At 39.9% G+C, this 14,439-nt stretch overlaps 1 protein-coding gene and 1 non-coding gene across 5 annotated transcripts in view; one reads left to right on the top strand and one right to left on the bottom strand.

The window, feature by feature from the left end:
• Positions 1 to 14,439, top strand: part of IGF2BP3 (insulin like growth factor 2 mRNA binding protein 3) — a 141,953-nt gene that overhangs the window by 24,754 nt on the left and 102,760 nt on the right. For all 4 annotated transcript variants that reach the window (XM_047694118.1, XM_047694120.1, XM_047694119.1 and 1 more), the window contains one exon: positions 14,149 to 14,197. In XM_047694118.1, coding sequence (XP_047550074.1) covers positions 14,149 to 14,197 — 49 coding nt within the window. The remainder of the gene's footprint in view (positions 1 to 14,148; positions 14,198 to 14,439) is intronic.
• LOC125081509 (U6 spliceosomal RNA) lies at positions 9,308 to 9,415 on the bottom strand. Its single transcript, XR_007121714.1, has one exon. It is a non-coding gene; the product is annotated as a U6 spliceosomal RNA (small nuclear RNA).

Raw genomic sequence — 14,439 nt, 5'->3', positions numbered from 1 at the left:
CTCTGTCAAATAAATAATAAATAAAATCTTTAAAAAAAAAATGACCTGATAAGTGGACAAATTGTGATTAAGGGTGTGTTTGTGTGCTGCCCCCTGGTGGATGGCCTGTTCTGATGATTTACATTTTGCATTTGTTTCTACCAGTCTGTCTTCAGGCAATTAATTAAAGTGCTTTACCACTTAACTTGTTCTTTTAAGTGTTTTGAAAATGCATAAGCTTTTTTTTTTCCCCTAAGATTTTATTCATTTATTTGACAGAGACCGAGAGAGAGGGAACACAAGCAGGGGGAGGGGGAGAGGGAGAAGCAGGCTTCTTGCTGAGCAGGGAGCCGGATGCCCGGCTTAGGGCTCCATCCCAGGACCCTGGGATCATGACCTGACCCAAAGGCAGACGCTTGACTACTGAACCACCCAGGTGCCCCGAAAATGCATAAGCTTTTATTCCAACATTTTTATAAGGTGTTAAAGTTTAAAGCCCAGCCCACTAAAATTTTAATGCCCTGTACAGATTGCTAATGACACATTTAGTTTGTGATAGTTTTTCTAATAGTAAAGCTAAGAATTAGAACAAATATTTAGGAAAGGGCTGGACGGCAGGATGGAAAGGGCCACTTTAAACTCTTGGTGTCACTATTACAGAGAATGCCTGAGGGCAAGTAGATGTGCTGTGGGTACACTTGAGGCTATGTACTGTATGTACTGTGCAAAGGTGAGAGCCTTGTATAGTTGTATACCTTTGGTGCTCAGTGCCCCACCTCTTTTTGGCTTATGCTAAACTTTTTGGCCAATTACATTAACATGGTAAAGGAGACCGAGAGTTTCTTCTTTTGAGAGCCTGTCCTTCATGGTTTTAGACATGTGAGTCATAGATAGTGTGTGTTTGGGTATAATTACACTGATTATTTTTAAAATTATTACTATTTTAAAGAATCTCTGTGCCTGACTTGGGACTCGAACTCAGGACCTCTGGATCAAGAGTTGTGTGCTCCACCAACTGAGCCAACCAGGTGCCCCAATCAAACGGATTATAAGCATGATACTACATGTTAGATCGTCTTGACTGAGCCAGCCAGGCACCCATGATAGGCAGTTTTAACATGTCCCCTTCTAAATACGGCAGAAAGTGGAGCTGTTGCATTTTCTAGCATCTGGGTTCTTTAAGTTCATTTAGATTTTACCATCGCTGCTTGGAAATTTGTCACCTTTTTTCCCCCCCGGATTGTAATTGGAAGTAAGAATATAATTTGGAAATGTGAAATATAGTTACTGAAGTTCTAAAGAAAAAACACAAATTATCATAAAGCTTTTTTTTTTTTTAAGTTTTATTTATTTAAGTAATCTCTGCACCCAAAGTGGGGCTCAAAGAGTTGCATGCTCTTCCAACTGAGCTAGCCTGTGCCCCTCTCAAAGGAAGAAACTCTTGGTCTTCTTTACCATGTTAATGTAATTGGCCAAAAAGTTTAGCATAAGCCAAGGGAGAGTGACAAGCAGACTCCGCACTGAGCACAGACCCTGATATAGGGCTTGATCCCATGACTCCAGGATCATGATCTGAGCTGAAATCACGTGGACACTTAACTAACTGAGCCACCCAGGCACCCCTTTTGAGAGATTTTATACCTTTTTTGGCATGAAGTCTACAAAGTCTGTTAAATTTTATACTCACAGAACAAATCAATTCAGACTGGACTGGCCACATTTCCAGCCTCATGCAGCTAGTGGTTATTCCATTGGCCAGAATTGTTTTAATTCAGACAGCTTTTAAAATCACTTTTTAAAAATGAGTCTTGCTGGAAAAAATGTATCAGTATTTATAAAATTAACTGGAAAAATATGGGAATGAGTAATTTGCTTTTTGGTGGGGGGAATGATTAATTTTCAGTGTGACTCAAACATATTAGACATTTTGTATCTGAGTATTTCCTTGTGATCTCCTTAATTTTCAAGGAAGATATGTGTAATTTGGTATATTGTGTTAATGCTATACTTTTGAGTTTTCCAGGCATTGAGCTTTTTATTTAAATAGTAACTCCCTAATGTTCAACTGCATGTGTTTCTGTGGTTGGTTGAAATACTGGTGGTGACTTTTTTGTTTAAAGTCAAGTTTTAGATTCAGATTGAAGACTACAGAAATCTTTATTCAGGAATTTTTGTCCTATTAAATCAACTATTTTAGAACACCGTTCTGGGGGCTCCGTTGTTAAGCATCTGCCTTCAGCACAGGTCATGATCTCAGGGTCCTGGGATCGAGTTCTGCATCTGGCTCCTTGTTTGGCGGGAAGCCTGCTTCTCCCTCTCCCGCTTTCCCTGCTTGTGTTGTCTCTCTCTCTGTGTCTCTCTCTGTCCAGTAAATAAATAAAATCTTAAAAAACAACAACAAACAACAAACACTGTTCTGTTGTATTGCCTTGCACTTATCCTAAGGAAGTGTAAGGATTTTGACTATATTCTTCATTGATGGGACATTGTCTCCTACAAGAGAGATAGGAGTGTGTCTAGCAAACATTAGTAATAGGAACAGCACACAGAAAAACATTTAGCCTTTCTTGGACTCTACCAGCCTGTACCCTTGGCTTTGGTCAAGTTTTCATTCATACAGTTACGGCTGTGAGACTATTCTACATAGATGAAGATAAGGTGTGCAACTTTATTTTTATTATTTTTTTTAAAGATTTTATTTATTTATTTGACAGACCAAGATCACAAGTAGGCAGAGAGGCAGGCAGAGAGAGAGGAGGAAGCAGGCTTCCTGCTGAGCAGAGAGCCCAGTGAGGGGCTCGATCCCAGGACCCTGGGATCATGACCTGAGCCGAAGGCAGAGGCTTAACCCACTGAGCCGCCCAGGCGCCCCGCATGCACTTTAATTCTTATTGATTTCATTAATTTTTAGAAAATTATTTATTTATTTATTTTTTCATAATTTTTTTTTTTAAGATATTTATTTATTTGACAGAGAGAGACACAGCAAGAGAGGGAACACAAGGAGTGGGAGAGGGAGAAGCAGGCTTCCCGCTGAGCAGAGGGCCCGATGCGGGGCTCCATCCCAGGATCCTGGGATCATGACCTGAACTGAAGGCAGATGTTTAGTGACTCAGCCACCCAGGTGCCCCATTAAGATTTCATCAATTTATCTGACAGAGCAAATGAGAGAGCACAAGTAGGGGGAAGCAAAATAGGGAGATGCAGACTCCCTGCTAAGCAGAGAGCCCAGTGTAGGACTTGATCCCAGGACCCTGAGACCATGACCTGGGCCAAAGTCAGACTTTTTAAACTGAGTCACGCAGGCACCCCTTTAACAGATTCTTAGTTCTACTTGATTTACTCCTAAATTTCCATGTTGCTCCCTCCTTTCTGTTTTTACTGACACTTCTTTAAGACTACCCTAAAATGTCTGTTTCTTCTGCTAGACTATAAAATCTTTGGCAGAGAGCACTGATGTTACAGAGTTAGTTAGAACTGTTGGAATTTAGAACTGGTTTCTCTTGCTTTATTTTAGGTTCTATACACAGGTTGGAAATAAGGCTGATTTCCCCCTCAACAATAAGGAAGTTTTATTTGTAAAAAAAAACCAAAAAAATCAAAAGCCACCCATGATTCTTCCAGCCAGAGTGTGTAATGGTCCCTTTTACTTGGGTCTCTGGGTGCTTCGTAGTTTTCTCTATTTACAAATTTAAGGCTAGGTCTTTGAGCATGCTACAGCTTTGTATGAGGAAACATAAGAGAATCCTTCACAGACCTGTATCTCTGGGGCATATAATACATTATATGTTAATAAAAATTAAAAAAAAAGAATCCTTGAGTCAGAGGCTTTGATAAGAGACTGTCAAGTCAGTGATGAGGTAAGGTTAATGCCAGTTGCTACTTTTAATCAGCAATGTGTATTAAACTCTTTAAAAATTGAGGTAGACCTTTAAAAGGTCTACTTCTTTAAAAAACTTAATTCATAACTTATAAAATCAAATGATATATATGTACATATATATAACACATTGAATGCTATTATTAATATAAGTAGTTAGCAATATTGAATTTGGCCAGGTTGAACAAATTCCTTTTAGGGTATAGGTTGAATTGGTTGGCCCAGCTGGAATGATAGTCTGTGGTTGGTACAGAGTGCCTCCAAGTGGTATGTCAAAGAGGCCACACTGTACTGCTCTACATGCACCTTCTTTTTGGAAGATGACTGGTCCAAATGTGGACCGTGTATCCCACTTCCTTGCCTAAAGAAACAAGGCAGAGAGAAACCTGTTACAAGTTACACTTGGTTTTCTCTTCTTGCCTTCTGCTGGTGTTAGCCTGTTAGATTGTGATGAGAGCCTCAGTCTTACTATGAAGTGAGAAATAAGTGATTTCCTTAATTTGTATAAGTGTTGGTAGAAAGAAGGGAGTGCAACAGAGCCTTTTGGGGGAAGTAAGATGAACAAAATGTACATTCAGGATTTGTAGGTAATTTGGACAGAATATTGCAAGTTAATACATTTTTATTTCTTGCATTAGGACTTACTATGAAATGTCTGGCTTCCTAAATGTCTGGGTGCCTGTGTATGCAGTTTTCCTGCTATCTTGAGGCAGTTGAGTTAGCTATGTTTTTAGCATTGCTGTCTTCCTTTCTTGGTATAATATGTGACTTTGTCCATTTAATGTCAGTATTGAGTCTTGATATGTAATGATCATTGTTTGGTTTAAAGCAGTGGGATAAAGTGAAAATTTTGCATAAGGTTAGCCTATATTTGACCTTGAGGGTGTAATAAAAATTACATCCTTTTAATCTTTCTGAAGTCATTCGATATGGTTACATTGTTGGTTGGATTATAAGTGTCAGGCGAACGTGATAACCACTACACTACGGAAACTGGTTGGATTATAAGTGAAATGAGTGATTGAATATAGTGTAGTTAAGAGAGTAGTCTCCGGCCAGAAAGTGTGGGGATTGGTACTGACCCTGCTACACTTGAGCAGTTAGTATTCGGGCAGGTTACACTTACGCTTTGTTTCCTAATCGATAAAGTGCTGACTGTGAAGATTGAGTGAGATAGACACTGTCTTAGGCAGTGTGGCTGCTTTCGCAAAGTACCACAGACAGGGTGGTTTAAACAGCAGACATTTCTTAAGCACCTTTCTGGAGGCTGGGAAGTCCAAGATCAAAGTGCAGTCAGATGCTTCGGTTCTTGGTGTAAGAGCCCTTTCTTCGTGGCCTGTGGAGAGATGCCTTCTTGCCTTCGTGCTGTGGCTCACATGGCTTCACCTCAGCATGTACCAGTGAAAGAGCTGTGGTCTGTCTTCTCACAAAGATAGTGATCCTGGGGTGCCTGGCTGGCTTAGAAGAACATGCACCTCTTGATGGGGCTGTGAGTTGGAGCCCCATGTTCAGGGTAGAGATTGCTCTAAAAAAAGTCTTCAAGAAAAAAAAAAAGATAGTAATCATCTGGGGACTCCATCCTCATGACATCATCTAACTAAGCCTGAGTACTTTCCCAAAGGCCCAGCTTTGTAATACCGCCGTGTTGGAGGTTAGGGCTGTAACGTAGGAATTTGGGGAGGCTGGGGGGACACAAGCATTCCATCCGTAACAGCATTTCCTTGTTTATATTCTTTGCTGCTATCAAACTTTACAGTGAAGTAAAGACGCAAATAAGAAAGACACTTGGCAACAACCTAGTAATCTGAAATTTGAATTGGAAATAATCTGCAAGAATACATGGTTTATTTCTCTTTGAAACAGAATGTCTGTTTTCCAGCTGTGGCCTAAGAGCAATGAGCAACTTAATGAGCACTCTAGTGACTAGATTGTGTCTCAGTGTATTATTTCTGACTAATAATAAGGACTAGCAGTTTATGTATAAAAAGCTGATTGTAGAGGGACTAGGAGATGTACCAGTTGAACCCGGATTATCATGTCATAACAGAAAGCAGAGGCGCAGTCAGAGATGACTGGAGTCTTGTCACAAGGTGCAGGAGTGAGTATGAAGAAGCTTGCACTGGCTAGCCAAAGATGGGGCAATTTGAGCATCAGGAGGAATTAATGCAATGGATTGATGCATTGCACATACCCAGGACTCTGTGAATTTATGATGATACAGAAAAGAAGTAAACATTTGGTTATCTTAGGACAGTGCCAGAGCACCAACTTATTATTCTGAAAAGTTTGAAATAGCCATGTCTTTGAACTCCTGGGAGAAGAGATGGAGATGAAGATTTGCATGAAACTGATTTATTTTGGACAGGATTCCAGGAAGCAAGAGTGAGGGAATGGGGAGAGTGTTATGGGGAGTTAAGAAAAACCAACGAAAGGTGCTTTACTGAGATTGCCATAAGGAAGGTGGACCTTAGAGGAATGTATAGAATCCCTCCTAGCTGAAGATGGGCCTTTATCTGCTGCTTAGTTCCCTTCCCTTGTAAACTGGATTGTCTTGAGGGTTTCATCTCTCCGTTGCTTCCAGGCTCCTCCTGTACTCTTCTGAGGCTTTGGAGAAAGCTCTGAGGTAAAACAGAGATGTGTAAGATGTGTGCTTCGGGGTGGAGGGAGGCAGGGCAGCCTCATGGTACAGGGGTCTCTCTACACTGTGGATGCAATCAGAGGTGAGTGAGGGGATGTGATAAAGAGCACAAAACCATCTGCAGAAGGGCAAGAATCGAGGATTTATCCTGTCTTCACTGTACCGACTCTGTTCGCAGTATCCAGGTATTCGACAGGGGAAAGTTGTTCTTCATGGAAGAACTCAAGCTGAGTAAAAAAGTCACAGAAGACATAAATGAGAAAACCACTTTCAATCCTGAATGAAATAATGGATTTTGGGCAGTGATCGTTGGTGATTACAACATCACAGGAGGATAGCTAGAGACAGACATCTCTTCTTAGAAGTACAAGTCACTTTCTCTTTATCTTCCCTTTTTTTTTTTTTTTTTTAAAGTTTCATTTATTTAATCTTTACGCCCAACATGGGGCTTGAACTCAGGACCCCAAGTTCAAGAGTTGGATGTTCCTCTGACTGAGCCAGCCAGGTGCCCCCAGTATAAGACACCTCTTATGGTATATTATTGTCTCTCCCCAAACAAGCAGCAATAAAAAAAAACAAATGGAATCTTCAGATCTAATTACAGAGGGGATGGAGGAGAATATTAAATACCATCATAGGGCTATAATTAGCAAAATCCAGGCAGTGAGAAACTATAGGACAAATGACAGGTTTGTGCCCCCCCCACCGTAAGTTGCAAGGAAAAAAAAAAAAAAAGGAAACCATGTGGATTATGAGACTAGAATCATAATCAACCAAATGCAGTATATGGCTCTCTTGGGTTACTGATGGACTTTCCTACTGAGCAGGGAGCCCAGCATGGGACCTGATCCCAGGACCCTGATACCATGATCTGAAAGCAGCCGCTTAACTCAACCAACTGAGCCACCCAGAGTCCCTTTAAAATTCATTTCGAAAGGGCTACAAATATTGATGTCCATTCCAGGAGGCAGGCATTTGGGGTGGGAGAGAAGCATGGGTAGCTTTGATTGTCTTGGTCTAATTATTTGGGTAGGTGGATTCATAGATGTGTAATATTTTTATATTACAAAAGATAAAACGTATATCAAATTCAATATAGTAAATAGTTTATTGAAAATGACACAAAAAGGATACTATGGATAAAATCCACAATGAGTAATGATGCAGGATTTGTGACCTTTCCACCAAATAAATGGCAAAAAGGTTGAAGACCTAAGAGAGATCAAGTCCACACATGTCTTTTTGGGGTGTTTTTTGGTTATCTTTTATTTTTAAAAAAGTTTATTGGACAGAGAGAACACAAGCAGGGAGAATGGGAGAGGGAGAAGCAGACCGCTCACTGAGCAGGGAGCCTGATGTGTGGCTCGATCCTAGGACTTTGGGATCCTGACCTGAGCTGAAGGCAGATGCTTAACGACTGAGCCACCCAGGTGCTCCTTGTTTTGTTTTTAAATGTAAGCTCTGTGTCCAGGGTGGGGCCTGAACTCCCAAAGCCGAGATCACAAGAAGCAAGCTCTACTGACTGAGCCAGCCAGGTGCCCCTCCTTAGTATCTTGATAGGAATAAACCAACTGTACAAGGATATTTATTAAGAAGTTGGAAATAGAATAGATATCTGATACCAAGGAATTTCTGTAAATCACTCTGAGGAGCAGTGATGGTTTTATAGTTTCTTTTCCTGTTTAGAGAGAACACGTGCTGGTGCTGTTCTCAGTCTTATGAGCTGTAGGAAAATCATTGGAAATGCTAGTAGTTTCTGATTGCCAAGATCACAAAATCTTGTGTTTTTTTCCCCCAAGTACAGATTGTAACAAATTTTAATGTAACTCTCAGTTGCGTGCTTCTTAGGTGCCAAGCACTGTTCAGGTTCTGAGCACAACAGAGAGTGAAGCGGCCTAATTAATTAGTTTCTGTGTTACGGCATCTAATCCTGATATTACTTAGGTGTACTTTAGGTGGAGTAGAACACGAGCTCACTTTGCTGAGAGTTAAACTGAATTTGAGTGATTACATAATCATATGTTAGAAATATGTTCGTATTGATTTTCTTGATTCTTAACTATTTAGAATCAAAGCTAAATATAACCTAATTTCAAAAGCTGGGATGGGAGATCAGTAAAGCAGGTAATAGTCTTTTTTTCTTTTTTTAAATATGAATGAACTTGATTTACTTGTATTATTTTTTAAATAGAATTTAAACTTGTTTTATTTATTTGTTTAAAGTAATCTCTAGGGACCCCTGGGTGGCTCAGTGGGTTAAGCCTCTGCTTTCAGCTTAGGTCATGATCTCAGGGTCCTGGCATCCTGCTTTCTGCTAGGCAGGGGGCCTGCCCCCCCCCCCACCTACTTGTGATCTCTCTGTCAAATAAATAAAATCTTTTAAAAAAATGATTAAAGTAATCTCTACACAATGTGGGGCTCAAACTCATGACCTTGGGATGCAGAGTCACACACTCTGTCACCTGAGCCAGCCAGGCACCCCTGGATTTACTTGTATTATTAGGGAAAATCTAAAAACATAATAACTGAGCAGGAAAAAAAAAAAAAAAAACAAGGAAAATTTATATACAGTAAACTTAGAAAAATATGGAATGCAGGGCGCCTGGGTTGCTCAGTCGATTGAGCATCCAGCTCTTGATTCCTGCTCAGGTCATGAATTCGGGGTGGTGGGGTTGAGCCCCACATCAGCCTTGCTGTCAGTGGGGAGTCTGCTGGAGGTGCTTGTGCGGCTCTCTCTCTCCCTCTGCCCCCCCTTCCCACTCCTAGGCACACGTGAGCACACAAGCTCTCTCTCTCTCTCTCAAATTCTAAAAAATATGGAATTCTTCATGAATTTTGTGTGTCATCCTTGCTCAGGAGCCAGGCTGATCTTTTCTGTATTACTTCAATTTCAGTGGATGTACTGCGGAAGGGAGCACGCAGGTAATCTAGTGCTTTAGTTGTGCACGGCTAACGCGGTGAGTGCAGCAGAGGGATGGGTGTTCTCAAGGACTTGCCAGGTCAGAAGTTTGTGTTTATGTGCTGGATGGTCAGAATTCATGCCTTTGCTTGGTCTCTTTTAATGTTGAGCCTTTTGGCTTTTGGACTGTTGAGGAGGGAGCATGGGGTTAGGAGCAGGGGAGAAACTGCAGAGGTTAAGATAACTTTACTGTAAGTGGGAAAGAACAACTCTAGATGTGAAAACACTATGAAAATAATCCCAGTGTTTGTCTAAAATGAAACTTGAGAGAATCAGATAATGGAAATTGGACAGCCATTTAAGGGAAATAATTATTTTGGAGTAACTTCCAATAAGTAAATGGCGTTGGATATACATTTTGAAGAATGTGTTGGGAGAACATGGGTAATGGATTACTTCCAATGTACAAAAGATGGTATTGTATTTAAAGAATTTCTTGGGAGCCCTGTGAAGTGGTATTTATTTTGTGATATGAATAATCACCTGCTAGCTGACCTAAACTCTGTATATTCCCTTAAATGTGTACTTTTGGGGGAAAATTTCTATAATATATATATGCCTGGGAAAGAGTCAATGGGCATGAATACTTAGTTTCTTAATACTGTGCTGCTGATTCTTACTGACGGGTGTTTGAATAAAACTTAGTACTTGCAGGGATGCCTGAGTGGTTCAGTCAGTTAATGGTCTGCCTTCGGCTCAGGTCCTGGGATCTTGTCCTTGATCTCAGGGTCCTGGGATTGAGCCCCGCATGGGCTTCCCGCTCATTGGGGAGCCTGCTTCTCCCTCTCCCTTTGCGGGGTGGGGGCGCCCCCTTCCCGCCCCCCCTCCCCTCCGCCCCACTTCTGCTCTCTTTCTTGCTCTGCTCTTTGGCTCTGCCTTCTGGACTTGTGCTCTTGCTCTGCTCTCTCGCTCTTGCTCTGCTCTCCCTCTTGGTCTCTCAAATAAAATCTTAAAAAAAAAAAAAGACTTAGTACTTGCATATGTGTACTTACATGTATGTAGTAAATCTTACTTCCTTGGTTACGCAGGGTAAATATTATACAATGTTGAGCAACTTTTTGCTAGCTAAAGCAATATATAGCAATTGTGTAACTTGTGTATTAGACATCTTGCGGGGGGGGGGGGGGGAGTGTGTGTGTGTGTGTGTGTGTGTGTGTGTGTGTGTATGTAAATTTGGGTGTGGAGCTCAACTCCTGGCCCAAATTCATGACCCCAATATCAAGACCTGAGCTGATGTCTAGAGTCTGATGCCACCCAGGTGCCCCAGTAGAGTATATTTTTAAAGGCTTTTTTGGGAAGTAGAAAACTTATCTAAAAACAGAGATAGTATGTGTCCTGCAGCTTTAGCATTTGTTAGCACATGAGTTATTTCAAACAGATTTCAGACTTAGCATTTATTTCATTGTAAATTCTGAGACTGAGATGGTGGTTGAAAATTTCTTTCTTAAATTGACATTCTTGCCATCTCTTTGTTGTATTGTCCCTGATGATTGTGCTTTGTTTTACTGTCCCATAAAAATAATATAAAACTGCTTTTTCCTTCCTCCTTAGTTTATGATTACAAACAGAATGTACCTGAGTTTGGTTAATCTACATGTTCTTTATAGTTCCCTAGGGGATAGGTGGTATCTGACATGTATTTGTTCTCATGCTTTGAGGGGAATGCAAGGAAGAAAGGACTAGGTTATGGATGTAGTCTAAGTTGTGTTTTGTTGTGGTATTTCAAAATAAATGATTACTTGACCAGGGAAGGGAAACTTCTAATTTTAGAAGTTAAGTAATTTAATTATTTCACTTGATATGTTAAGCCCAATTGCTAGTCATTTTTTTTTCTTAAATGGATAGTTGACTAAAAATTCCTGGTATGAATTTGTGTGTGGCACCTATATTATAATTGCACATAATTAATATCTCTTCCTTCCTTTCTCCCTCCGGCAGTGTTGAAGGAAGGGGTAGAAGAGAGTATATATGCATTATATTAAATATTATTGTGTATAATATTTAACCTAGGTATATATGTATATATGCATATATATATGTATATATGCATATATATATATGTATATATATATATATAGGCATTTGAACTAAGGTTGGGGATTTTGGGGGGTATTGAGATATGAAAACTTAATTTTTTTCATAATGAAACTGCTACCTTTTATTTATTTTTCAGGATTTTATTTATTTATTTGAGACAGAGAGAGCTCATAAGCAAGGGGAGAGGAAGAGGGAGAAACAGACTCCTCACTGAGCCAGGAGCCCGATGTGGGGCCCAATCCTAGGACCCTGAGATCATGACCTGAGCCAAAGGCAGATGCTCAACCATCTGAGCCACCCAGGCGCCCCTGAAAACTAAATGTTAATAATTACACATACAATGAGTTAGGCAATATCCAATTTACACACATAGATATAATAGCTAAGAGTTGAATGTATAACACAAAGATTCGTACAAGTAAGATGCTGAGATGTTTAGAATTATATTAGGTGTCAATAAAACCAATTAAGCCATCATAGTGATGAAATGTTTTATATATACAAGTCAATATAAAAAATGCTAAATAACTCAAATAGCAAGTTTGAGTAGGTAAGGAGACAAATTGACAGCATTTTTGACCAGTAAAGAGAGGATGCACATTTCCAAATGCCAATTTCTTTTTTCTTTTTTTCTTTTTTAAAAGATTTTATTTATTTGATAGAGAGAGATCACAAGTAGGCAGAGAGGCAGGCAGAGTGAGAGGGGGGAAGCAGGCTCGCCGCTGAGCAGAGAGCCCAAAGTGGGACTCGATCCTAAGACCCTGGGATCATGGCCCAAGCTGAAGGCAGAGGCCTTAATCCACTGAGCCACCCAGGGGCCCCCCAAATGCCAATTTCTTTTTTTTTTTTTTTTTTAAAGATTTTATTTATTTATTTGTCAGAGAGAGAGAGAGAGAGAGCGAGCACAGGCGGACAGAGTGGCAGGCAGAGGCAGAGGGAGAAGCAGGCTCCCCACAGAACGAGGAGCCCGATGTGGGACTCGATCCCAGGACACTGGGATCATGACCTGAGCCGAAGGCAGCGGCTTAACCAACTGAGCCACCCAGGCGTCCCTCAAATGCCAATTTCAATTGGAAAAGTTTTAGGCTTAACAAAAATTCATGAACTTAATGAAAGCAGAAACCTTAGATAACATTTTTGAGCATTATATAATGACTGTAGAAACTATCAGTTTAGGTGTACTCAATAAGTAATACTGAGCTAAATACATTCATTAAAGATCTTTCATGTAACTACTAATTAGAAAATTCAAACTATTTGTTTTAAATTTTTGTCTTAATTTGAGTTAGTTAAGATACAGTGTTAGTAAGGTTAGTCAGGGATTTTTAATGTTTTCTGTACTTGGTAGCCTGAAACTTACAGACCTCATAGGATGTTTTTCAATGCATAATGTAAAGTACATAGGATTATGAAGGAAATCACTTATTTTGAAATACAGTTAACAAAATGTTAAAACTGGTAGTAAATATGTACTGCTTTACATAATAAGTTCTGGCAACACATCTGAACTTCACAGCATTGGGTGTAGATGATAAAAATCTGCAGCAAGTTAATGTGATATGAAAATATCTGATATATATTAATGTCAAAATTACAAGTAGTGTGATTCTACTGTAGTTTAATGCAACATTCACAATTAAAGGAGGTACTAAATTTCAGTTAGTGGGTACCTGGGTGGCTTAGTCGTTGGGCTTCTGCCTTGGGTTCAGGTAATGGTCCCAGGGTCCTGGGATCGAACCCCGCATGGGGCTCCCCACTCAGTGGGAAGCCAGTTTCTCTCTCTCTCTCTCTCCCCCTGCTTGTGTTCCCTCTCTGGCTGTCTCTCTCTGTCAAATAAATAAAATCTTGGAAAAAAAATTTTTTTCAGTTAGGGGATAGTGGAAAATAAATAGGTGATCTTTATCGCCCCATCTATATCACTGTATCTATCTATACCCCTTGGCTGTGATCTCAGATTAAGAACAACTATTGTATGGATTTGTTTGTGTCCTGGTATGCTTAATTTGAGGCTTGAGGGTTTGAATTTAGAATATAGTCACCAGGTGAAGTGTTTCTCAAATATTATAATTTTAAAAAGCCAATTTTAGGGACACTGGCTGGCTCAGTAGAGCATGCAGCCCTTGATCTTGGGGTTTTAAGTTTGAGCCTCACATTGGTTGTGGAGATTACTTAAAAAAAAAAAAACTTAAAAACTAATTTTAGTGGCTTTTAACGATTTCTTAAAAAAGGTTTTATTTATTTATTTGAGTGAGTGAGAGAGGGAGAGCAAAAGTAGGGGGAGAGGCAGAGTGAGAAGTAGGCTCCCTGCTGAGCAAGGAGACTGATGTGGGACTTGAGCCCAGGACCCTGGGATCATGACCTGAGCCAAAGGCAGATGTTTAACTCACTGAGCCACCCAGGTGTCCCTTAGTAGCTTTTAAAATAAACTGTAATAATCCAATGATGCTGGATCTCCAAATAGTCTTAATGTGATCCTGTGATCAGCTTGGTCTCCTTTTTCCTCCTTGGGCTGCATTTTCTTATTATACATTGGTTTGTATGTAGTTAGTAAAAAGTTTATATGTTAAATAACTTCAAAAAAAATCTATGTTGGCTATTAATGTCTTTTGCTTTCATATTTTTTTTCTTTTATAAAACATTTTAATTCTTCTGCAGGATCCGGAAACTTCAGATACGGAATATCCCACCTCACTTACAGTGGGAGGTAAGAATTTACATATTTAAAGTTAAGATTTCTGTATTTAAGCTTACTGTTGTTAGTTTTTCCAAGCATTTCTCTCCTTCCCCCAACTCTGGATTGTGCTGGAACACAAAATTCTTTTTTTTTTTTTTTTTTTTTTTTTTTAAGATTTTATTTATTTATTTGTCATAGAGAAGCAAGAGTGAGCACAGGCAGACAGAGTGGCAGGCAGAGGCAGAGGGAGAAGCAGGCTCGCTGCCAAGCAA

Source organism: Lutra lutra, chromosome 11 (assembly GCF_902655055.1).
Source record: "Lutra lutra chromosome 11, mLutLut1.2, whole genome shotgun sequence".
NCBI classification, from domain to species: Eukaryota; Metazoa; Chordata; class Mammalia; order Carnivora; family Mustelidae; genus Lutra; species Lutra lutra.
This window is presented reverse-complemented; position numbering and strand designations above follow the sequence as displayed.